We start from the raw sequence: 23863 nt of genomic DNA on the forward strand, positions 1-23863 counted from the left end.
CTGAGATGTGATGTCTTAATCTCATATTAAGATATCCCAGGGACTAAAGGTTTAGTAAAAATCTATAATCTGACAAAATGTTTTACTCATCTTCCCCACTTCAGATAAAGGTGAGCTGTGTGTATGTAAAGTGAGTTTGACATTCATGTTGTAACACCTTTTTAAGGAGTTTTAGGAGTCTTTAAATATAAGTGAAGCATTTATTGAGCAGGTAATCTTGAACATGTGGTTTAAAGAGCATCTCTAAACAGTGCTGTGTGAATTCATTCATTTCCCCCCCAAAAGAAGGTCGTTATTGCAAAAGAACAAAACCATCAAACAGCTTACGAAGATTTAATGTACATTTATTCTTACCACGTGGAACATATAGTATAAAGATTTCATACTGAATAAATGATATTCATTGAGCCAAAAAAGGGAAAGGGAGGAATTTACACGATGTCTTAGCTACATAGTCTGAAATACAAATATGCAGAATCCATGACTGGAGAAAATTTGTCAAACGTGTTCTTCATCTAGTTTATTTTCATTGTACCAGGAGATAACAGGTCTGAGCCATGTCTGCCATACTACGGAGCTGTGGAGAGACCAGAGATGTGGGTCTTATCGGAGAGGACCGAAGGTCATGGACCAAACTCACGTCAGCCTCCGTCCTGCGCCAATAAACAAGTGTGAGAATAGTGACACAGAGAGAGAGCGAGAGAGACAGACACAGAAAGGAAGTATAATGTACAACATTATATATACACCACAGCAAAGCTGTATCTGAAGTTGAAAACCAGTCCTAAGAGGTGATTTCTTTTCATAAGGGTATTCATACAATCAAGGGATAAGAGGAGGTAAGGGTGTTGTAGGTTCTTGATACTTTGGGGAAGAAAGCCATTTTCTGTTTTAACACCAAACTAAATTGACCTCGAAACTCTTGAGGAGCTGCATCGCCAGCTTCTGTGTGGAAACGTGTGTTACAGAATGCTTACACTCAAGAGCAGTACGGTACAGAAAATGTCCTACAATCTACTGCACACTGCACAGGCCTCCCCGGTGAAGGTGTCTATTGACAGCACTTTGTCTACTGTCGGGCTGACTGGTGAGAATCCAACTACAGCAACTATAACCAGTAGGCCACTTAATCAGTCTGCTTCACCTCTGAACATCAACCAGTCACAGACTCATTGTGCCCTCGAGGGGAGAGCTAGGGCACACTGTGTCTCCCAAACTCACTGTAAACGAGACAGCAACTTTGGTTACAGTTTTTGTTTTTTCAGCTATTTATTATTTATTAAAAAGTACTTTCCCCCCCTGCCCGCCCCACCCGAGTGCAGCACAGTCTCCCAACCGTGGTGCTTTGCTCTGTGTCATCCAGTGGGCATTTGCTTTGCAAGTAGTGTCACTTTGTCGGCATCTCTCCGATTTGTAGATCCACCACCGCTCCGTGATTAACCCCCACCCTGCCCCTCCGTCTCCTCGAGTGAGGCTGGCCCAGGATGGGGAGGCACGGAAAATGGAATCTGAAGGATTTTCATAAATTAAAATACAGACAGTCACTTGAACTTTCTTTGCCCTGTTACACACACATAAGCCAAGGTTACCAGGAAGGAGGGGGACTGGGGACAAAACCCCCAAGAAGTGGAGCCACGGCTCCCTCCAGCTGTCATGACTGGCCAATCAGAAAGAGTACATCACAAATAACATGAGAAACCAGCGAGTTCATGAGGGGAGACACTGAAAGGTCGAGGAGTCGGGACTCGTGTAGTGTGAACTCTGAGTGGTTCTCCTCCACCTTAGCTAAGGCGTGCAGGGCCCGGGCTGCTCGCCGCATCATGTCCGGGCTTGTGGGTTCAAAGGGCATCCCTTGTAGGTGTAGCAGAGAGCTCTGGCTCTGTTGCAGCTGTGTGGCAGCCAGACTGTCCTCCAGAAAGCCCAGCAGGTTGCCCACGCTGCCCTTCTGAACAGCGATTGCTCGGGCTGCCAGAGTGTCACCCTGGGCCAGATTGGCTAGTAGAACTACAGCCATCTCCCTACAGACCGCAACCTTCCTGTCTCCAATTAGCCGCACCAGGTTCCCGTAAAGCTTCTCCAACCGACTGAATGGTGGAGTGGCCAAGATGAGGTCCACATTGTTGTCTTGGATGCTTAGTTTACTGAGCGTTTCCAGGACAAGTCTCTGAGGTGACAAAGAACCGTGGGGTCCCAGAGTGGGGAAAGGGTCCTGGGCTTCTGCTGAGGGGCACACAGCCCAGTGAAGGAGGCCGTCCAACAGAGGCAAGCAGATGCTTTCGGAGTAGATGGAGAGGTCCAGCTGGCCTGAAATATTTGCCAAAGTGACCAGTGTGTTCTCCCTCAGCAGCTCCAAGCAGTCCCACCACCATTCGTCCCTTTGGCCCACGCCCTCATCCGAATCCTCGTCCTTTTCGTAGGTGAGCGGGGCCTGTTTGCGCTCCGGGTGCCGGTGGTGGAGCAGGATTAGTCGGCCCAGTATAAGCAGCAGTCCCGAATGCTTGGACATCTCGTGGTCATTGCCTGGAACGAAGGAGAGGCTGCGGACAATATTTGAGACGCAAATGCAGCGCCGGGCTAAAGAATCCTGCCAGTTAGTCAGTGCAACGAGCGGCCCCTCGTCCTTACTGTGAGGCTCGTCCTCCAGGATGGTGCCGTTCTGCTGTGCCTGCTGGGTAAAGAAACTGCCAGAGGAGGGAATGGGTCTATTATTCTCTAGGTGACTTTTAGAGCCTTTCTCAACTGTCTTGGACTCACAATCTGTCTTCCTCTCCTCCTCGCTGCCAAGCAAGGAGCTGGACTTCTCTGAGACTGCTGATCTTTCTGAAGAGGAGGTCTCTTTTGGCATTTCTTCTTCGTCTTGAGGCTTCCTTCTCTCCTCCTCGGCAGGCAAACCATTTTCCCGTATCTCTTCTTCTAGGACTCTCCGCCTTAGTAAAACCGGTGGCACAGGTATTCGTTCGCGAGGTTCCAAGAAGTCTTTTCGTGGCTCAAAGTGGGTCTGGATGTGTTCTGTTGAGTCTCCCCCTCCTGCGCTCCAGTGAAGTAAGCCACTGTCAAACTCTTGAATTTTGCCATGATTATTTGCCTGGGCTGCGGCAAATGGGTCTTTCTTTCGTACCAACTTCAGGGGAAACTTGTCAAACTTGCTCGCCTGCTTGGGTCTCTCGTGGGCAGTTGGGGTGTGTAACGAGCCCGTCTGCTCAGATGATGAACCCTTGCTCTTCTCGTCCTGACCTTGAGAGCACTGCTTTTGATCTTCCTCCTCTTTGACATGAGATGACCCCTCCGTTTCTCGTTCTTCCTCTTCATCGTCATCTTCATCCTCTTGTTCCATATCATCCACCCGTGGTTCCTCTTCCTCTGTGCCATTCCAGTCTCGTTTCAAGGTCTCAGGATCAAGTAGTGTTCTCTGGCCAGGGTCGCCGACCTCATACTCCCGCAGGATGCCAAAGATTTCAATGAGGCAGCGTCGGAAATACTCAACCACCAACTCTAATAGACCAGGCAACTGAAGAAACAATATAAAGAAAAATATTAGAAATGATCACCATGCAAACTGCTACAAACATTATTAGGGCTCAATACTGAATCTCACCGTGTTGAGATCGAAGGTGGAAATACTATTGTCGTCATAGAGAAGTATATTGATAGTATCTAAGGCCCACGTGCTTTCAGCCAATAAACCGGACTTTAATGACATCATAACTCTCCAGGCCTCTGGGGTTCCTAAAAGAGGAAAATCAAGGAGAAAAAAAAAAAAAGATATTAATGAATACCACTACTCTCTGATCAATAACTTACAACTGAGGACAGCTGCAGTATTAAACAGTACTGTGAACAATAAAGGGTAATAAGCTGCTTTTAAGTTCTGGAATTTCTTTTCATACCAATATCTTTCATGGTGAGTCTTCGACGTGGCTTCAGGACAGGAAGGGTAGCTTCTACAGAGCCTGGTGGAAAAGGCATGTCTCGCCTTATTAGAGGTGACTGCACTGGAGGGGGCACTATGTGGGATGCAGGCACTGGGGGACCAGCCTTCTGCATCTTCATTCCATGCATAAAGGGAGACTTGCTAGGCGATGTCCTGCTCTCTATGGGGCGGGGCATGGATGCTGGGCTCGGCACCTGTGGAATGTGGTTCTGCACCCCCTGAGGGGGCTGGTAGTTGGACTGTACCGAGCGAGGCATAGGTGTGCCAGGCCCGGCTGGACCGTAAGGAGGCTGCCGAGGGCCCATCTGACCCCCCCACTGGCCATCGTGATTCATGCGTTGTTCTGACGGCATCATCTCCTCTGCCCGGTTCATGCCGGGGTAACCAGGTCCCTGGGGAGGACCCCCAGGGCCACCCTGTCGGCTGGGGTAGTTCTGATAGTTCATATCTCGAGGTCCCTGCCACATGCCTCCCTGAGGACCCTCAGGAGGGCCTGACTGCATCATCTGAGGGGGCATGTTAGGTTGCGAATTGGGCCCAGTTGTCCCCTGCATCCGTTCACGACCAAAGGGAAACGGGAACTGACTGCTGGGGCCGGGTGGACGGCGATCGGCGCCAGGGTAGGGCCCGCTGCTGCTGAACTGATTGTATGGCTCCTGCTGTCCTGAAGAGGGTGCAGAGGCGCCTCCTTGCTGTTGCGGTTGCTGCGGTGGCTGCTGTCCGCCAGGGAAGGGTCCACTGTAGTCAGACTCGTGACGTTTTGATGGTGGGTAACCGCCTTCCCCTGGACGCTTGTAACTCTACAGAAAATACAAAAGTGCAGACAGACACATTTATCATTTACCATTTAAAGCAAACTGCAAAAAGAATAAAGTCATTCACAAAAATGTAAAAAAATGACAGGAGCTCCATCAAGGACAAAAAAAAAAAAAAAATACACAAGTAAAAGTTATAACCTTCACATTGTTTGACCTATACACACTAAGAACACTGGGAGTTGGTGTAGTGCAGATGGATCATTTACCGGTTGCTGTGTGTACATTCCAGGCTGCTGATTTGGGTAAGAGCCAGTAGGGGGCGTTCCCTGTCCAGGATACTGATTACCATAGGAATCATGCCTGCAAAAATAAAAATAAAAAAACAAATGCCTGTTCAGTTTGACCATGAAAATCTTATGCATCTCTCACCAAGTTACAACAAGCCCCACTGATATGTGTCAGCATACGTCGATGAATGCACACCCAAAGGGCATTTAGCTGTAGATTTCTCTAATCGTGGCACAGTGAATTACATTATACTTAATATCCTTTATACTCCTCTTTGGTGCTTCAACATGATCCATTCTTCTATAAAACATTTACTGTATTATTATGTCAAGCATGTGTTTGTTAACTGCATGGCTCACTACTTGGTGAAAAATACCAGCCCGCAGAGAATTTGTGTTGGATTAAGACAAAATACATTTAAATCAATGCAACTGTATAACATTCATATTCACACAGGATAAAGCTGAAACTAAAGAGCAGTAAATGCCAAGTGAATATTTACTCAAAGATGAAAAAAGTCTTACATTAATGAAGCAATACCACTGTCAAAATGACAAATATAGAAGTTACATCAAAATACAGTGTCTCATGACATTGTGGACTGGCTTTGTAACGAGACTGAAGAGTTAAAGGTTATTCAAGTTTTACTAAAACAGCAGATTTGTTATATATGAAGATTGACTTCCAATTGACAGTAGTTTCAAAATCTAAAAGGCTGCCAGCCACGAAGTGCTTTGTGAACTGACCGTGGCTGCTGTGGTGGGAAGCGATTTGGCGAATACATCCCCGTGTCGGCGTTGGCAGGCATCATCGGGTTTGGCTGAGGAACACCAGATCCCATGTTGCCTTCTGGGCCCATTCCTTGCTCCGACCTGGGAAAAGTGGAACAATACACGTAGAGATTATGCTCATCCAAAAAAGAAAAGAAAAAACTCATAGGAAATGTTACAAAGCACAAGGTCAAGACATTTTATAAGTGGCTCTCAGTGTATGACTGCTAACAGTGAGGAAGTATATCTTGAATAGCCTACTTTAAACATCCAGTTTGATAGGAAAATGGTAACAAAAGTGACAGCAGCAACTAAAAAAGGCTCAGATGGAACATTGTAATCCAAAAATGCCAGTACTCCACATACAAGAGCTAACAAACCAGGAAAATTCCCAGGGAAGGAAAGTGAGACACTGCTGGTGGAAAGTGTTTTGCTGTTACTACAATAGGTTATGACACCTGTATACCCACATTAGCGCTAAAATGTTTCTCCAGGCAGAAGATGAACTACTACTGTCACTGTCAAAGTAGCTACTGCATAAATAAAAAATATTGGTCCCACCATGCAAGTGTGCAGTATCACTAATTTAAAATAAAAATTCAAAAAATAATACAAACGTGGGGAAAAAGGATTGCCTGTGGAGACTGTACAACGTCTCGTGTTTACTCGTATTACACTTGTTTTAGGGATACATTTCATTCTTGTCACCATATAAACATGTGAATCAACGGCAGCATTAAAATAACCTAAGAGCTTAATTAAGTGTGTAAGAAGCTAGCCAGTTTCTTAAATATCAAATATATTCGACTCAGTCATTAGACAATTTCTTTGAGGTGAATGGGGACATTTGTGGTTTGATTAATCATGAAAGTACTTGTTTTTACCAGCTGTGTTGAAGGACCATTAAAATTCTGCCTTACCTCCTGTCGTAGCCTGGTCCATAAGGATACTGCTGTCTGGGCCCCATTGGCATTGTGCCCATGGCCCCAGGCGGTCCCCTGTTGAATGGAGGTTGCTGCTGCTGCTGTTGCGGTTGTTGTGGTGGTGGTTGTTGTTGTTGCGGCGGCTGCTGTGATTGATCACCCATCCCGCTGTTGGGACCCTGGTTAGCAGGTAGAAACTGCTCCCCAACTGGAAATATATTTAGAGTTACAAAGCATTTAGAAATGTGTAACTGGTTAATTAGCTGAGATTAACAACACTATTCAGTGTGCCCACCTTTCCGCATGTTACTAAAGGGGTCTTTGTTTGGTTCGTACGGGCCCATTCGACCTTGCATGTCAGGCGTGTTCATGCCAGACTGATAGTTGGAGTTGGGCGTCATGTTCTTCCGGGGAAATGCAGGATCGCTTCCGTCAGAGAAGGGGTCCTGCAGGTTAACGCTGCTCCTAGGAAAGAGGCAAAAGGAAGAAGGATTAGTATAACTAATGTTAATGACTCTTGAAAGCAAAGATTCTTCAGTTAAAATCTTAAACGAGAGTCACCTGGACCCGGGCGGCATGGGGGGCATTTGGGCATGAGGAGTCGAGGCCGGAGTAGGGGGTTTTAAGTCTCCCCCCTCAGCCATGGAGCTGCTGGTAGACTGAGGAGTCTGAGGACCCTGCAGAGAGCCTGACCCAGCTGTGGAGCAGAGGGACGCTTCAGTTTGAAATAAGAGAGGAACAGATAGATATAGTACATGGCTTTAATAACACTGCAAAAGAGCAAGTCGGGCATTTTTGTCAGTTTTAAAGTTCAAAGGGGTTGATTATTGAAAAGGCACGCTCATCAGAAAAGGTTACATGAGCACAGTTCTCACCTGGAGAGGGGGGCTGGACCTTAGCAGCTTGGTTCTTTTTGTTGTCTGTAAAGATCTCAGGTGGGGGGTCTTCACCACGCTCAATTTTGCACTCAAAGGCATACAGACACTGGATGTACTGTTTCTTTAAAGAACTAGCAGCACTGCTGGATGTACCCACATTCAAGGAAGTGGCCAGATCACGCCATTTCTTATTCTTATTCACCTGAGATACACACACATACACAAAATACAGGGATATTAGGAAAGGATTCAACAAAGACAACGCAAAACATTTACTCTGGGATTCATGTTGTTTAAAACTTCCATATTAACCTGCATCATGCCTCCGATCTCTTTAACAGACATGTACAGCCGAAAGAGGTCGAGAGGTTTGCGTCCTACAGCAGGCAGGTTGCTCATGCCCATAGCCTTCTCTTCAATAAAGGCCAAATAACGGTCCACCCACATCTTCCTCTCTGGCTCTGGTCCTAAGTCGTACAGATGCGTTATCTTTTCACTGGTTGTGGTGGAAGAGTTGGACTTCTGTTTAGTGTGAGAGGAGGAAGAAACCAATTTTCAAAATGACAAAGGACATGAGGTGAGGTGCACAGATTTTAAAAGACTTGTAAAAATAGTAATTATATTTAATAGAGGGGTTACCTTTGATTTGGTTTCTGGCTTGGGCGTCACACTCCCATCTACCTTGTTATTCATCTTATTGTTCATTTCTGGACTAGAGGCCATGCCTAGAAACAATGGTGGGGAATGAATTAGCTGTGAAGCATCCACGTAAGAGAAAACAAACAGAAAAAAAAGAACAACATTAAGTTATGAGGTTATGCCAGTACAACTTACCACTTGTGTTATTGGCCATGTTTGGCCCCATAGGGTAGGGTGATCCACCTGGAGTGTTCATCATTCCAGGCATACTGTTCATTGGAGGGCCGTAAGGCGGGCCAGAGCCCATCATGCCTGGAGACATGTTGGGGTACCCAGACATCCTGGAGAGAGAGAAATATATGTCATCTTATGTGCAAGTGGGATGAGGCACTGTGCAGCTACTTCATATTTAGACATGAGTGATAACCAGCAGACTTGTGCCTGGTGAATAAATGCAGGTAGTTGAGGATCCACTGGTAACCAACCTGTTGTGCATGGAGTTTGTGGCAGGGTGTTGCATGGCTGAGGGATCCGGGGGCTTTCTGTTCATTCCTGGTGGAGGACACATTCCTGAGCTCACCTGGGGGGGCATATTGCCCATGTTGGGAGGCATGTTTGGACCCATGCTAGGCCCCATATTGGGACCCATGTTGGGGCCATAGGGCCGTGCCCCCATTTGATTAGGAGGCATCCTTCCTGGAGGCATGCCAGCATATGGAGGACCTCCACCCTGGCTTGCCATGGGATTTATTGAGCCTATGCCAGTCCCAGGGTAGTTGGCATTAGGCATGTTGCCATAGCTAGGTTGCCGAGGATAACCTAAGATGGGAATGATAAGATGAAAAAAAGGTTCAAGTAAATCACATGGTTGCAACTGAACAGAACTCTGAAAAAACAAAAATCTCACTGCAGCACCCAGAAGTTTCTTGGTTTTTATAATTCAAAGTAGTCTTTTGTTAAAGAGTGCGTGAGGCAGACTTTTCCTTACAGACTGCTAGTACAGAGAGAGAGAGAGAGTGCACTATGCAGCCTGAGCAACAAGCCTTTGTCACAGTTTCAGCTCTACTGACAGGAGGCTCTGCTACGTCAGCTGACTCTCTGCTTCACAGCTATAAATAGCTGCAACACAGTCAGAGGGAGGGACCAGCGATAGCATGGTATTCATGAGGCAGGGAGATATATTCCTAAGGATTTTCTGATACATTGTAAACAGCAAACTTTTTAGACAGATTGTAAATGGAGTGGAAAGCCTTTATTAAGCAATATTTAGGCTTAATATAATCAATTTTTAGAAGACAGTTGTCTTAGCAGTATTTCAAAGAATAATAATAATAATAATAATAATAATAATAAAAAAAAAAAAAAAAAAAAAAAACAGCCTCTCTTAAAGATAACCCAATCCAAAAGTTTAAACCTTGAGGGCCATATTGTCCTCCCTGCTGCCCGTAGCCTCCCATAGAGTTGTTCTGCTGATATGGGCCCATCCCAGGGTGCATCTGTCCCCCAGAGGACTGGCGTGGTGACAGTGCAGAGGCTGATTGGGGGGAGCCATAAGGGGGCATCTGAGGGTTTCTCTGCATAAACCCTAAAAGAGACAAAGACAAAGGCTCAGATGCCACGGCAAACACTCAACATGTTAATCTCAAAGCAGACTTCAGATGGCAACATACCTCTGTCCTGGGCCATAGGAGACTGGCTCATTGTAGGGTGTAGGCTCCCATCTGACTGCACACTTGACGGTCTGGGAGGCATTTGGGTCCCTAAACAGTAATAATTAAGTTAAATTGGTGAGAGCTCAGGGAAGGAGCAACGAGTAGTTGCTATGTTTATTCCAATTTGAGGACAAAGGGTGATTTCCATTCTTAAAGATACATAAAACTATAAAACTCTTTTGCACTACTAGACATTCTTAAAAATGGCATTAACACCTCTTCCACCACACAGAGATTCAGAACTGGATAGTAAGGGAAAATAACATTGATGTATTTGGGTCGAACCACAGAATACAAAAATGTCTCCCACTGCTTCAAGATTCTACCCTGCTTGTTGCCCATTATGGGCCCAGAAAAGCCTTCTGATCTAGTTCTGAGGTTATAAATCCATTCAGACTCTTAACGGGGGGTGAGAAAAACTTTCCACTTTCAGCAGAAAAATTTGTCAAACTCTGAGACAAAAATCAGCCCTCACAGAACAGCAGAGAGCATATTTACAGGCTAAACTTTAGAAGGTGCACAATTCTAAATATGCAGACCATGCCAAACACACACACATATTTATGCTTTGTGAACAACCAAACAAAACTAATATTTTAGTGTGCAGCAAAGATCCTGAGGTGCCCGAGGAAACTAAACACAGCAGGCTGAGTTTTGAGGAAATGTGCAATTGCAGGCCATCGATAATGTTTCCATTTACTGTCGGGTCCAAATATAGGACATATAGCTTCAGCGAGGCTTGGGAAACATTTCCAAAAATGGCAAAGAGGGTTTCAAACAAAATTCACCAAAAAAGTAAATGTAATCTCCCAAAAATATGCAAAAACCAACAGCTTCTCTAATAATTTAAGCAGCACTGGTCAGTAATCTGGCATCGCTGTCACGATCAGACATGTAAGAAGCCCGCTAATAATCATATGCCCAATTTCACTGTGAAGGCCCACCTGGCATGTTGGCAGGTGACAGCGGTCCTGTGCGGGATGTGCTGGCGCTGGCAGGGGAACCGGCCGGGGAAGGTGAAGGCCCTCGGATGCCTGGCAGGTGTGGGGATGTGTGAGGAGAGAAGGGCGACTGAGCAGGGTTGCTCTGCTCGCCCTGGCTGCTCGACACCCCTGACGTGCTCACGCCGGGACTCAGGGCGCCCTCGGTACCTGTAGGCAGGTCATCGATGGACCCCGACAGGTCCTGAGAACACATACAGGGAGAAAAGAAAGAACAAGGAGTAAAAGAACTGCACTGCAGAGAGACAGGAAAATTTAGCAGGGCAAAAAAAATAAATAATAAATATGACAGTTTGTGCATTTTGACACAGATGCTCCTTTCTCTTGATTCCTCTCAACTTTTTATAGCATACATGGGCAAAATACCGCCACATCCGGCCTACAGCGTCCTAAAAAGAATCAAAACAACCCACAAAAATTTAATAAGAGCACTAAGGAATCTAGAGGCGAATGACTGCAATGGGTCTGTGCTGCTATTTAAATCAATTCCAGCGCAATGTGTTTTCAGTCAGTGACGTATGTGGCGGCACATCAGACACTCTGCAAGCTTAGACTAGATTAAATGCTGATAAAGAACTGAAGTGATTTCTCTTTACGCTAATATTTTCATTGCGTCCTGCAAGCATGTTTAATTGTTATCCAATGTGTGTCCCTATGCTTATTTAAGCCAAGTCAACGGAGCCTCTGGTTTACAGTATTGTAATGTTTACTTCGTACATTAGCTGTAGTATCAGTACGCTGCAATTTCATCCTTCTGCTGTTAAGACATGAGTGGCAGAGATACAAATACACACATACACCCGGAGGCCTTTGTCCTTATTTATCTTTTTCAAAGAAAAAGTGAGTGTGCATTAGTGCCGGGGGTTGTCATGGTTACCAAGGTTTGTAGGATGCAAGCCGAGTCAGCGTGCAGCGCCAGCTCTGCCATGTGATTTCAATACACAAACAAACAGCCAAGATTCAGTTCAGATGAAGGGCATTTACAAACCTGGAAGTTTGATCCGGACGGATGACGGGAGAGCTGCATTTTAATTACAGTCAGGTTCGTATTCACACAGTTTTTTTGTTTTTTGTTTTTAACACAGGACAAGTCTGCATAACATCAAGTCTTTCAGACTGGTAACTCATTCACTGCATCGTTTAGGTGACGTCATCCTGCATCATCAGGGCTCGCAAAGGTAAATCAAATTCTGCTGAATGGCAGCAGGTCAGTGTGCACTTTAATGCTCTCTGGTTGCACAAAAGAGCTCAAAAGAAATAACGGGAATACCATCCAGAGGTTGTTACTATAGGCTGGAAATCGATCGTGTGCAAAGAAGAGGACTGCACGCAAAAAAAGGTCCAGTACTGAAATGTTTTCAGTTTTAGATGAAAATGCATCGATTAGAAAGCGGTCTTAACAGTTCAAGAACCATCACAGGTGGTTTTTTACATAACTTTTGAATTCGCACTAAAAAAAAAAAAAATAAAAAAAATAGTGGGTTTGGTCCATTTGCCTTCACAGCCCAAACAAAAACAGAATACGCATGGAAGCAGACTGAAAACATGTTTTCGAATTGTCTCGGTTCAGCCATTTCATCTGCGCAAGTGCTCGATTGTCAGATTTCTCGTCTCATTTGCACAGCACCCTTTTCCAAAAAGCATCAGCCATGGAGCTGTGTCTCAACAACTGAAGAACAGCAGCACACGCAGCAGCCACAGCAAAGAAATTTTTACATAATCATCAATAATACGAAATGAATTTTAAATGTAATGTGCCATAAACTGCCGTGTTTTTGAAAACTAGCATGATAAATATAATAAAGCTGCAAGAAAAAAATATCTGATGCAAAACTGTGAAAAAGCAATGCCCCTGCGGTGTTATAAGAAGCATAACTGACCGGAAGGCTGGAGGGGCGGCCTTGACCGTCCTCTGGACCAGATTTAGGCTGAGTGGATGGAGGCGCATTGGACTGAAATGAGTCCTGGGATACCTCCTGATAAACAAAAGAACGTGCGCTTAAGTATACTGCCAGAGATACAGAACCACATAGAGAAAACTCATTAACCAAGATGAATATGAGCCAAGACTGAGATTGGTACCTGCGGAGGAGGAGGAGGAAAGCGCTGATAAGGTGACTGTTGTGCTTGCTGCTGTTGAGGGTTCTGGGGGTAACCTGCAGGCTGCCCTTGTGGGTGCTGGCTGTGTCCTGGTGGCTGCTGTGGATGAGACTGTGATTGCTGTTGTTGTGAGGGTGGCTGCTGGGGCCCCTGTATTGATCCTGGGTAGCTGGACTGGCCTTGCGATCCAGGGTTAGACTGGGAGGTGGGCTGCTGCTGGGCCTGACTGGGAGGACCCTGCTGCTGGGCGTAGGGAGACTGGCCAGACTGTGGGGCTGAAGCTTGAGAATAAGGGGGCTGTGACTGTGGGGGCCCTTGGGATGGGCCTGGCAGTGGCCCCTGGGACTGTGGGGGCATGTGGGGCTGCTGATAAGGTGGCCCTCCCTGGGTGTGTGGAGTAGAAGTCTGAGGAGGATGGGGTTGACCTGGGTATGGTGACTGGCCGCCGGGTTGTCCAGGTGGAGGCTGTGAATATGGGGTTTGTTGCTGACTTGGGTGAGGAGCCTGGCTTGGTTGGCCATAATAGGGTGCCTGGCCCTGAGAGCCATAGCCTCCTGCTCCCTGCTGGCCATAAGATCCCATCTAAACAGAATATATAAACACACTAAGGCCTCAAACACACCAACAGTAATGAGAGATAAAACTGAAGATCCAGAATGAAAGATAATACCTGTGGACCATACGGCATGGCCCCCATGCCTCCAGAGGTCCGGCCTTGCATTCCCACTGGATATCTCTGGGGACCTGGCGGGGCATAACCCTGTCCAGGGTAACCAGGCCCTGGTTGTGGACCGGCTGAAGGCCCTTGCTGTGACTGCTGACTGTATGGGCCGCTTGTTCCATATGGCTGACCCCTCATTTTTCCCATCGGGTCCATGGAACCAGGAGGCTGGACATGGCAAGAACAGAGAGCAAAAAAAAAAGTTAAAAAAATAAAAACAATAAAAGAAATCAGATGATAACAGCTCAACACAGGAAATCAAGTCATCAAATCCTACAAGTTTCAAGCAAGTGTCCTCACACAGATAATTGTACTATTACAGCTGTAAAATACTTGACTGCAGTGTCTTACATTTCCATACCTGAAAAGAAAAAAAAAGAAAAGAAAAAGAAACTCCAGCAAACAGGCAAGCTGTGTTTTTCCCCACCTTATTTCCCACGGTCATTACCCTGATTTTTTTTTTCACCTCACTTTGCCATAGTTTCGGAAGTCAACAGAATATATATACTTTCGAATGGAGGGCAGTCTGCCCAATCTTAAACATATCCCAGCTGTGCTCCTGTTTTGAGTCTGTTCCAAGTAGCCCCCCCTTCCACCCTTCATTGAAGGCAGTTTGGCTCTGGATGAATGACACAAGAAATGAAGGAAGTAACTTCACAACAGCTGTGGAGAGTAAAAACGAATAGTTATGTCTATATTCGTTTTTGTATATATGTCCCATACTTATGTGTTGTACCTCGTTCCTCTCCTTCAGGGAACAGAAGTTATAGACATAACTATTCGTTCCCTTTCAGTTGATTCACTCGGTACAACACATAAGTATGGGACATATATACACGCCCCACAGAGCAGCCACCGAACCGGAATCGGACCACCACATCCTTAGTGAGTGGTAGACCCAGCAGAAAGGACAGCATGAGCCACCGAAGGGGCTGTAACGTCCAACCGATAAAACCGCACAAAAGTGTGCGTTGATGCCCAACTAGCTGCCGCACAAATATCAGCTACAGGCACCCCTTTAAAAAGAGCCCATGAGGTTGCCATCCCCCTGGTGGAATGAGCTCTCACCCCGTGGGGCAAAGCAAGACCACCGGTGCCATATGCCAGTGAGATAGCTTCTATAATCCAGTGGGACAGCCTCCGTTTGGACCGAGCTCTACCTCTATTCGGATTAGCGAAGCAGACAAACAGCTGGTCACATAAACGCACATTCTGAGTGCGCTCAATGTAGGTGCGTAGCACACGCACTGGACAAAGAGAATGCATCCTCCTCTGCTCCTCAGATGCAAAAGGAGGGGAGCAAAGGCTCAGCAACTCAAACTCCATTGAGCTAGAAGATGCAGGCATGATCTTGGGAAAATAGGCAGCATTTGGACGCAATACGACCTTGTGGCCATCAGAAGAGAACAGAGAGCGCATGAAGGTCACCCACTCGCTTTGCTGAAGCCAAAGCGAGAAGTAATGCAGTCTTATATGAAAGAAATTTCATATCCACAGACTCAATGGGTTCAAACGGGGGGCTACAAAGGGCCTCCAACACCAAAGACAAGTCCCAAGTAGGGACACTGGACTTAAGCACGGGCCTCAGCCGGCGAACTCCTTTCAGAAAACGTATGGCGAGGGGATGTGCACCTAGTGTCACCCCGTCAAAGCCAATATGACAAGCAGATATAGCTGCTAAATAAACCTTTATTGTCAAAAATGAAAGGCCCTTATCCAGCAGCTCCTGCAGGAATGTCAAAACATCCACAATAGAGCACTGAAATGGGAGAGTGTGGCGGTCCTGGCACCATTGCTCGAAGGCTCGCCATTTGTAAGCGTACAAGCCTCTAGTAGATGAGGCCCTAGCGCTCTGAATTGTCGCTATCACACTAGGTGGCAAACCCTTAGCAATCAAGTTTAACCTCTCAGCAGGTAAGCATTAAGACGCCACAGATCTGGGCGCGGATGAAACACTTCTCCTCCCGCCTCAGAGAGGAGATCCCTGCGGAGAGGAAGCTGCCAAGGACTCGCTGCTAGCAGGCTGATTATCTCTGCATACCACGACCTTGTGGGCCACCAAGGGGCCACTAGAATCAGAGAGAGGGGGAATGCCGACGCACTCTCTCTAGAACTGGAGATATCATTTCCACTGGGGGAAATGCATACAGGAGCACGTCTGGCCATTGGTGCGCTAGCGCGTCCAAGCCCAAGGGTGCATCGTGGTCGATTATGGAGAAGAACAGGTGGTAGTGAGTATTTACCCTGGAAGCAAAAAGATCTATTTGCGCCTTGCCAAATAGGTCCCAAATCTGAGCCACTATTAAAGGGTGTAACCTCCATTCTCTCACCAGAGGACCCCCCCTGGAGAGAAGGTCCGGCCCCAGGTTCAGGTGGCCCGGGACAATGGTGGCTCTTAGAGACAGAAAATGAACACTGCACCATAACAGCAGAGAGCGAGACAGGAGCAGCCCGGGCTCCCTCCAAGGACTGAGAGCTAGCATGCAAGACGCGGTTACCGGCAGCCTCCTCCGGAGGTGACGCGATGCACACAAACGGTGAGAGAGAGAGTCCAGCGTTGAAACGCTCTCATTTTTAACAGTCCAAGTGGCACTACGGTGACCATAGATGCCATCATGCCCAACAAGCTTAATATCGTCTGGAAACGCAGTCTGCGTCCCAACTGAAACTGAGCGAGGCAGCGATGAAACGCGGCCACTCTGTGCGCGGCTGGAAAGCGAGCATATTTCCAAACCGAGAAAAGTAATCTGCTGACTCGGGATTAGCGAGCTCTTTTGAAAGTTCACAGAGAACCCCAGTGTCTGAATGTGTGACAGAACCAGCGACAGCTGTGTCTCCACCTGCTCTCTGGAGCAAGCTACGAGAGCCCAGTCGTCTAGGTAGGCTAAGATGCGGATTCCTCTCTCTCTGAGGGGCGCTAGCGCTGCCTCGGCACATTTCGTAAAGGTGCGAGGAGCGAGCGACAGCCCGAACGGCAGCACTAGGTATTCGTAGGCTACGCCCTCGAATGCAAACCTCAGAAACTGCCTGTGTTTCGGGTGTATAACCACATGAAAATAAGCATCTGTTAGATCGATTGTTGCAAACCAATCTCCCGGGCCGACCGCATTCAAGAGCTGTCTGAGTGTTAGCATCTTGAACCTGTACATTCGTAGATACGTGTTCAAGACTCGCAGGTCGAGGATGGGACGAAGCCCTCCCCCTTTTTTCGGAACAACAAAATAACGGCTGTACCAACCTTTGTCTGTCTCCGAAGCGGGGACCACTCGTATTGCTCTTTTCTGCAATAGCGCCTTTATTTTCTCTCTGAGTATCATGGCCGCCTCGGTGTTGACAGTCGTGTTTACGACTCTTTGGAAACGAGGCGGCTTGACCCGGAACTGCAACCGGTAACCCATGGCAACGGTTCGCAGCACCCACGGAGAGGGGGCGCAAGCGCGCCACTGAGGGAAGTGAGCAGCCAGCCGGCTGACCTGCAGCACCGTCGACGGGGCGTTGTCGCCCCCCGGTGTGTCTGCAGGGGACTGCATCACCTGCCTGACCTGGCTCATTCTGCCTGCAGGCTGAGCATTTGATTGTTTGAGAATAAACAACACTCTTTATTGATTGTAACATGGAAACATGTACATTTATACATTTTGTTGGAGGCACAACGATGAAAAACAGCGGGAACGCTCAATGTGGTCACCTGAACATTTAACACACCTGAACAGGGAGTTACCGGAGGCATTTTGTGTGCAGGGGTTTTGTGCTTGGGAGACAGTGTTAGGAAAGTGCAGCGCCTTCTGGGGCTGACAACCTGAACAGAACTTAAGCGGCACCTCTTGTGCGGCAACAGAGGGGTAAAAACAGCGCCTCCCTGCTGCTGGACCCCCTCTCCACTCGAAACCACAGCTAAGAGGGCTGAGGCTTCTTCCTCCTGGGCGTCGGGTCCCGCCGGGGGCCCGAGGGTGGGCCTTTGCTCCAGGCCGACTGGCGTGGAGCTCGGGCCGGAGGATGTGCTCTCGCTGGCGGCACACCCACTTCAGCAGTGGGCGCCGGTCTCTTGCCAGTCGGCAGAGGAGCGGCGGGCCTGTCAGAGCTAGCTGCGGGCTTGGGCTTGGGCTGACGTCTTGGGATGATGTCGCGCAGAGCTTCCGTCTGCTTCTTCCTCAGATCGAATCTAGCCTGAATGGCTTCAAGTGAATGTCCGAATAGCACAGCCGCAGACACTGGTGACAGCGGGCTGTCATCAGGAACCAGCGATCCGAGCTCCGTCAGGCACATTGCCCGGTACGTCTGGAGCATGGTGACAGAGCTCCGGCCTGAGCTCGATAAATCTTCTCCAGCTGCGAAGCAGAGAATCTGCAGTGCTTGGACGGCAGAGTTGCGGGGCCGCCGACACCATGGTTATGGGATGGGGCCAGATAAGCAGCCAGAGACGGCTCCATAGGGGGTGGGTTAGCTAAGCCAGCCCCCTCGGCGCCGTCCAATTCCATGTACTGTCCATAGCCGGGCACAGTGACGCGGGTAGACAGAGGTTTGTCCCATGATGCTGTTAGCTCGCAGAGAAAGTCTGGGAACACGGGAAGGCAGTTTTTGGCCGTTGCGGGCTCCGGTGGGAGGAAAAACCCCGCGAACCGCCACGGCTTCTGAGCTGGCGGAGGAGAGGGCCAGTCCACCTGCAGCTTCTCAGCAGCACGGCGAAACAGGGAGAAAAGAGAGGTGTCATCGTGGCCGACCGGCGCAGCAGCGGCGGTACATTGGGCCGACAATGAGCTCTCCTGCTCATCCTCCGACAAACCATGGATGTCCAGGCCGATGTCAGCACGTCATCATCGTCCTGGGGAGCGCTGGCCCGTCAGCGCTCCTGCATGGTTCCGGCTCGTCATCGGCTAACCCGTCAACATATTCCATGTGGTCAGCCCAGCTAATTGCGGGGACATCGACCGGAAAATCCTCGTCTTCGGACTCGGACGAAGCCGGGGCTCCAGACTCGGAAAGGAGAGGGTCATGCCGTGCGACAGCCGAGCGTCCCAGCACTTTTTCCACAAACGTCACCCGTCTTTCCAGGGTCGAGCGCCGGAGCTGGCGACAAAACGCACAGGCTTCGGGCTCCGTCAACGCTCTCCTAGCGTGGACGATCCCCAGGCAGACATCGTGCTGGTCGCTGTCGTGCAAAGAGAAACCGCATCCCTGAGGACAGGGGCGAACAGAAGATTTCTGCTTTGCTCGCTTCGGTTTGGAGTACATTCCAAAACACAAAGCAAAACGCTGCACGGGAAAACTTGAAATTAGCGCTCCGCGGGCAGCCTACACACCAACTGCGCGGTGGAGGCTAACACCAACAGGGGCCGTTAAGCTAAGTTCAAGTCGGCAGACAACGGAGCTAACTAGCAGCAGCTAGCTAGCCCAACTCAGCAGAGGTGTTCTCAGCGAGGTGAAGAGCGTAAGAACTGAGGGATGACTGTGATGACAGCGGCTATATGTGCAGGCGGGGCCGTGCGCGTGTCATCACACGTCATCTGCCTTAAAGGCGTGATTAAAGGTTTCTTCAGCCAGGACACGCGAGGGCGTGATATCCCATACTTATGTGTTGTACCGAGTGAATCGACTGAAAGGGAACTGTGTATAGTTGTACATAGTCTATAACCTGGCACATTCAGTTTTTTTTTAAAAAAGCTGGAAATAAAGGTCACATTCTGGATCTTTACTCACGCTCCATCAAAACTGTGTCACATGATAAAAATTAGGCACCCCAAGATAATCTGCTTAAACAAATAAACGTAGACCCATGAGCTACTTTGGGTGAATCCCCACAAGCGCACCTTGCCGACAAGAGCATCCTCAACTCAATGGCAACTCCTCTGTCCAAATAACAAACAAAAATAAAAAGCGTGACCCTTTGCACATCCAAGATAATCAAGTGAATAAGAGTAGCACATGGCTAATCTGCATAAGACAGAGAGGAAACTCCCTTGGCGGGTGAGAGATGGTGGACTGCCTTCTGATTGGCTTCGGGGGAGGATTGGGGGGAAATTTTCTGCAGTTAAACTTGTGTGGCACGCCAGACACAGCAGCAAAGAGAGCATACACACACGCACACACACACCCTCGTGGGGAAAGCTCAAATTTGTCTTTTATTCTACTGTGTGTGTATTAAAAAAAAAAAAAAACAGCCATGTGTTTATTGCATTAGCTCGAGAATTTTAAAAAATATGGTATATCAGTAAATAAGAGCCCATTTACCCATGATGTGAACTTTACTGTGTTACTAGTGTCTGAATTACATTCAAACACTAAAACAAACTACTTACACCCCTTTTTGGTGTAACAAGCTGCACCCAGAGCCCACAGCAACACATTTCGCATTTTTGGTCAATATTAGCAAATGATGGGAGCAAAACTACAAATCCACACATCATTCAGGTGCGAGCTGCTCCAACAGTGGATTTTTTTGCAAGAAGTGGAGCTTAGAGGAGGAGAGAAGCAGCAAAAAAATAAAATCTCTGGTGACCCTGTGATGAGTTAATGCTATGTGCTCTTATCAGCAACTGTTGCCTTGCATCACATGTAATTATAAATGGCCATGAGCAGCGGATGAGGAGCCAATCAGATTTCAGCTAGCATGTCAACCCAAGACCAACTATCTCCTGGCTTTGACAGTAGGATTTTACCTCCACAATTCAAATCCCAGTGCAAACTGCAATCTGCTGACTGCATTCAAGTCACTCATAAAAAGCAGGGATGATTGTTTACAGGCGGCGTGGATGCGGGGAAGCCGAGCGGCTTTTCAGCACAGGGAAATTCTTTTTTAATCAATATATGACCCAAACTAACAGTTTAACCTTTCCCCAGCGAGCAAACTGTGATATTTACGCAATTTAAACAAGACCAACATGAGCCATTTTAACCAACTGTGCGAGACTCGCTCGACACGAAACGCATTCCTTCCGTCATGGCCACCGAAATACAGTTTATCGCACAAGAAAACAACACAAACACGAAGATATGAGCAACCGCCACAAACTCACACGTATAAGAACACGTTACTGTAGCTGTGCACCATCACACGGATGTGTTCGCAGCAAAAATTCATTGTAAATTCAGCACGTAAAAGAAGAAGCAAAGCTATGAGAGAAAAAACGAACCGTTGCTCTTCAGCGACTATTTTCGCCCCCTTTTCAAAGTCGGGCCTTCTTGGCTTCCCCTGAACCGTCCTTTACATCGTTTCAACAACTTATATCCGCCTCGAGCGACGCTTCTTTGTTGCTAGCCAGCTTTATAAATACGTTAAAACAACTCTTATTTAATGGTGTGGTGAAAAGAAAAAAATTACACACAAGAGGCAGCCATTTTAGAGTCTTTGCGAACTAGTATCAGACAATGGCTGGCCTGCTACGTTGTGAACTAGCTAGGAGAAGGGAAGGAGACGTGCTAAAGCTCGTGCCTTGTTCCTGTTAAAATGGCTTTTACCTGGGTTCTTGCTAACGGCTGCCCAGCACTTCCAGGGCTCATAGGCGATGGGTGATGGCTCCTTTGTTGCCAAGCCGGATTGCTCCCTCCATACTGACCGCTACTGCCCATGTCTGCTGGTCCCTTGCTAGCTCCTTCTTGGCTACTATAGTCGCTAGACGGATAGTTTGGATATCCCCGCGTTGAGCTGGGGGAGGTTAGGAGCTTGTTGAGTGTCGGTGTGGATGTAGGTTGAGGGTTTCCAATGTTATATCTCTGATTACTGTAAGATCCAGCCATTGCCGTGGGTCCTCCCGCTGGTGGCTGCTGCTTAGCTGGTTGCCCCCCAGCTGTCGGCGCCTGGGCGCTGCGAGGGGAGTTCATGGCGTACGCTTGGCTGGGATACGGAGTCCTGTTCGGGAATGGGTTATAATTGTTGAACTGGTGGTTTGAAAAGCCATGGTCGTGTGAATTATGTTGATAAGGGTCCATCATGTTGCTCGACTGCACGACCGGACCCGCAGCAGCTGCCATGCCAGGGCTTTGTTGTCCGCCATGTTGATGAAAAGGGGCCCGACCGTAGTGCTGACTGTATCCGTACGAAGGTGGAGGAAAAGCCGCGCCGTGGTGATGCACCAAACCGGGGTGGTTATTTCCCTCCGGTCCGACAGAGTCATTCTGGGTATTATTGTTAGCCCTGGGCGGGTTCCCATTCCCGTTCTTCATCTCAGGTTCTCCTCCTCCCCCTACATTTCCACCGTCGGCCCCGTCCTGCAGATCCCCCCTTCCCGGCGATCCGCCGTCCAAGCCCGGTTGCTTTTTGTCTGGCTGCTTCTCTCCCGGACCCGACTCGTCCTTGGCGTCTCGATCCGGCTTTTTGAGTTCGGACGGCGGACTAGTGTTAAGAGTGGCGGCGCTAGCGACCTGAGCGGCCATGATATACCCCCCACCTCTCTCTCCCTCTCTCGGCGAGTCAGTCACAATCAAAAGCTAGCATTGAATATAAATAATTGTTTAGAACCATTTATCCTTTTGCCGATGCATTCCCACCCCTCATACCGGACCGAATCCGGCCTCCATCCTCCCGGTTCCGGTTCCGTAAATGGGTTAGAGAAATGATGGAGGCTCCATACAATGCGTAAAAAAGCGACAGAAATTGTTGTGGGAGTTGTGTTACTGAGCCCGGGTAGAGGCAGGGAGCGAACCCAACCAACACGAGGCTCCGCTAGATACAGCCATTTTACTGAGCCGCACAGATGGCCGCAAAACGCGGAGCGGAGCTGTCACAGCGCGGACTGGATTTTTTGTCTTCAGAAAACCTCACGTTGTCTATCTTTTTTCCCTTCTCCCCACCATAGGTGGAATATTTTCTGCACACGACGAGAGTCGCCCAAACTCATAAACAATGCACTTTAAACCAGCCGCCAATCAAGAGGCTGTATATAGATCACGGGCTGTAGGCTTGGTGAATACGTTTGAGGGTTTCGTGGACTCATCAGTACCCGGGAAAACTAATTAATGCGTAAAAAAATATATAATTTTTCCAAGTATTTGCATATATGTGGGTGCCACAGCTGCGCGCGTAAAGGGCGTTATTACGCACAGCAGGATACATAAATGCTGCAAACTTTGCACTGCATTCATTTAGCCTGCCTTCCACACACCCAGTTATATTTTTAAGACTTTAAAAGCAAAAAGCTGTAACATTCAGCTCGTTTAAATGCGCCTTTGTGCACTTGACGTTATTGTGTTCCCCCCGAACAGTGTTTCTGAGTGGTATTTAGGCGAGAAAGGCAGCACACGCACAGGTTTTTCCACAGCAGAAGGAGGAAGCCTTGCAGCAAACGAGACTACCAATGCACATTCCCTTATTCCCTCCCCTGCCTGCTTTGCTCTGCTCTGCTCTCTTCTACCACCCCCTCTCTCCTCTCTGTCTGTCTCTCACTCCAGCAGAAACACTCTCTGCCGAGTGTGGGGGGATGGGCGCGCAGGCTCCAGCTTCCCTCTCTCACCCCACTAACATTGAACTACACCGTTCAGAGGAGGGAGGAAGGGGGGAAAAATCAGGCAGACCTTATCTATCAGAAAGAGGATGCATGGACAGTTTCAAAGTCTCCCAAACAGTTAGAAAAACGAGCGTTAGAAAAACGTTCGTCCTCTGCTCAGTCAAATGAAGCAGACATGTTTTTTTTGGCACACACAGGGTGTTTGCGCACAGTGTTGAGCAGGGGTAGGATGGTAATGAAAAGAGTGTGTGCGAGGCTGAGGGAGTTTTTGTGGTTTTGTTTTTTTGGTAGTAATAATTAAATGCGAATTTATTAGACGGTTTACGAGGCATTTAATAGTTCGGACTGTGGATTGATTACAGTTCAGAATCGGGCTGTAAATGGGACGACATTGCCTTTCGGTTTCTGTTCTCACTCTCGACACACACGCAAACTGTCTCTTGCTCTCTATCTCTCTCTCTCTTTCACACAAACACACACGCATCTACCTCTAGGGGGCTTAGAGAGGGGGGGGGCACAGGAAGTACCACTGAGACGGCATACTTGATCACATGTACAAACATCGAAACACAATTTAACATTCTGCCTGACACACCCCCCTAATGCACACACACACACAAACACGTACACTTGGACACAGAGCTTTGCAAGGAAGGACTGTACACATATAATTTCATAGCCACGTCACACCACACAGGGTTA

General features: G+C 48.0%; 1 protein-coding gene across 2 annotated transcripts; it reads right to left on the reverse strand.

The window, feature by feature from the left end:
• Window positions 1–328: 328 nt before the first annotated feature.
• Window positions 329–22437, reverse strand: arid1aa (AT-rich interaction domain 1Aa). Of its 2 annotated transcripts, none has more exons than XM_084943055.1 (20): window positions 21177–22437; window positions 13671–13889; window positions 12983–13582; window positions 12781–12876; window positions 10844–11084; window positions 9858–9947; window positions 9602–9772; window positions 8673–9006; window positions 8383–8528; window positions 8188–8273; window positions 7861–8070; window positions 7546–7750; window positions 7232–7367; window positions 6966–7135; window positions 6668–6878; window positions 5724–5849; window positions 4956–5049; window positions 3888–4731; window positions 3596–3726; window positions 329–3508 (listed from the first exon to the last, which is right to left on the reverse strand). In XM_084943055.1, exons 1-20 carry the CDS (start codon window positions 22089–22091, stop codon window positions 1652–1654), a joined length of 6882 nt encoding a protein of 2293 aa, XP_084799181.1. In that variant the 5' UTR covers window positions 22092–22437; the 3' UTR covers window positions 329–1651. The 2 variants fall into 2 exon arrangements, with proteins under 2 accessions (XP_084799181.1, XP_084799180.1); XM_084943054.1 differs by having other exon boundaries at window positions 7232–7385.
• Between the last annotated feature and the right edge of the window lie 1426 nt (window positions 22438–23863).

The sequence above is a fragment of the Perissodus microlepis genome, chromosome 11 (genome assembly GCF_051167445.1).
Source record: "Perissodus microlepis isolate ML-2025 ecotype Zambia chromosome 11, ASM5116744v1, whole genome shotgun sequence".
Classification (NCBI taxonomy): Eukaryota; Metazoa; Chordata; class Actinopteri; order Cichliformes; family Cichlidae; genus Perissodus; species Perissodus microlepis.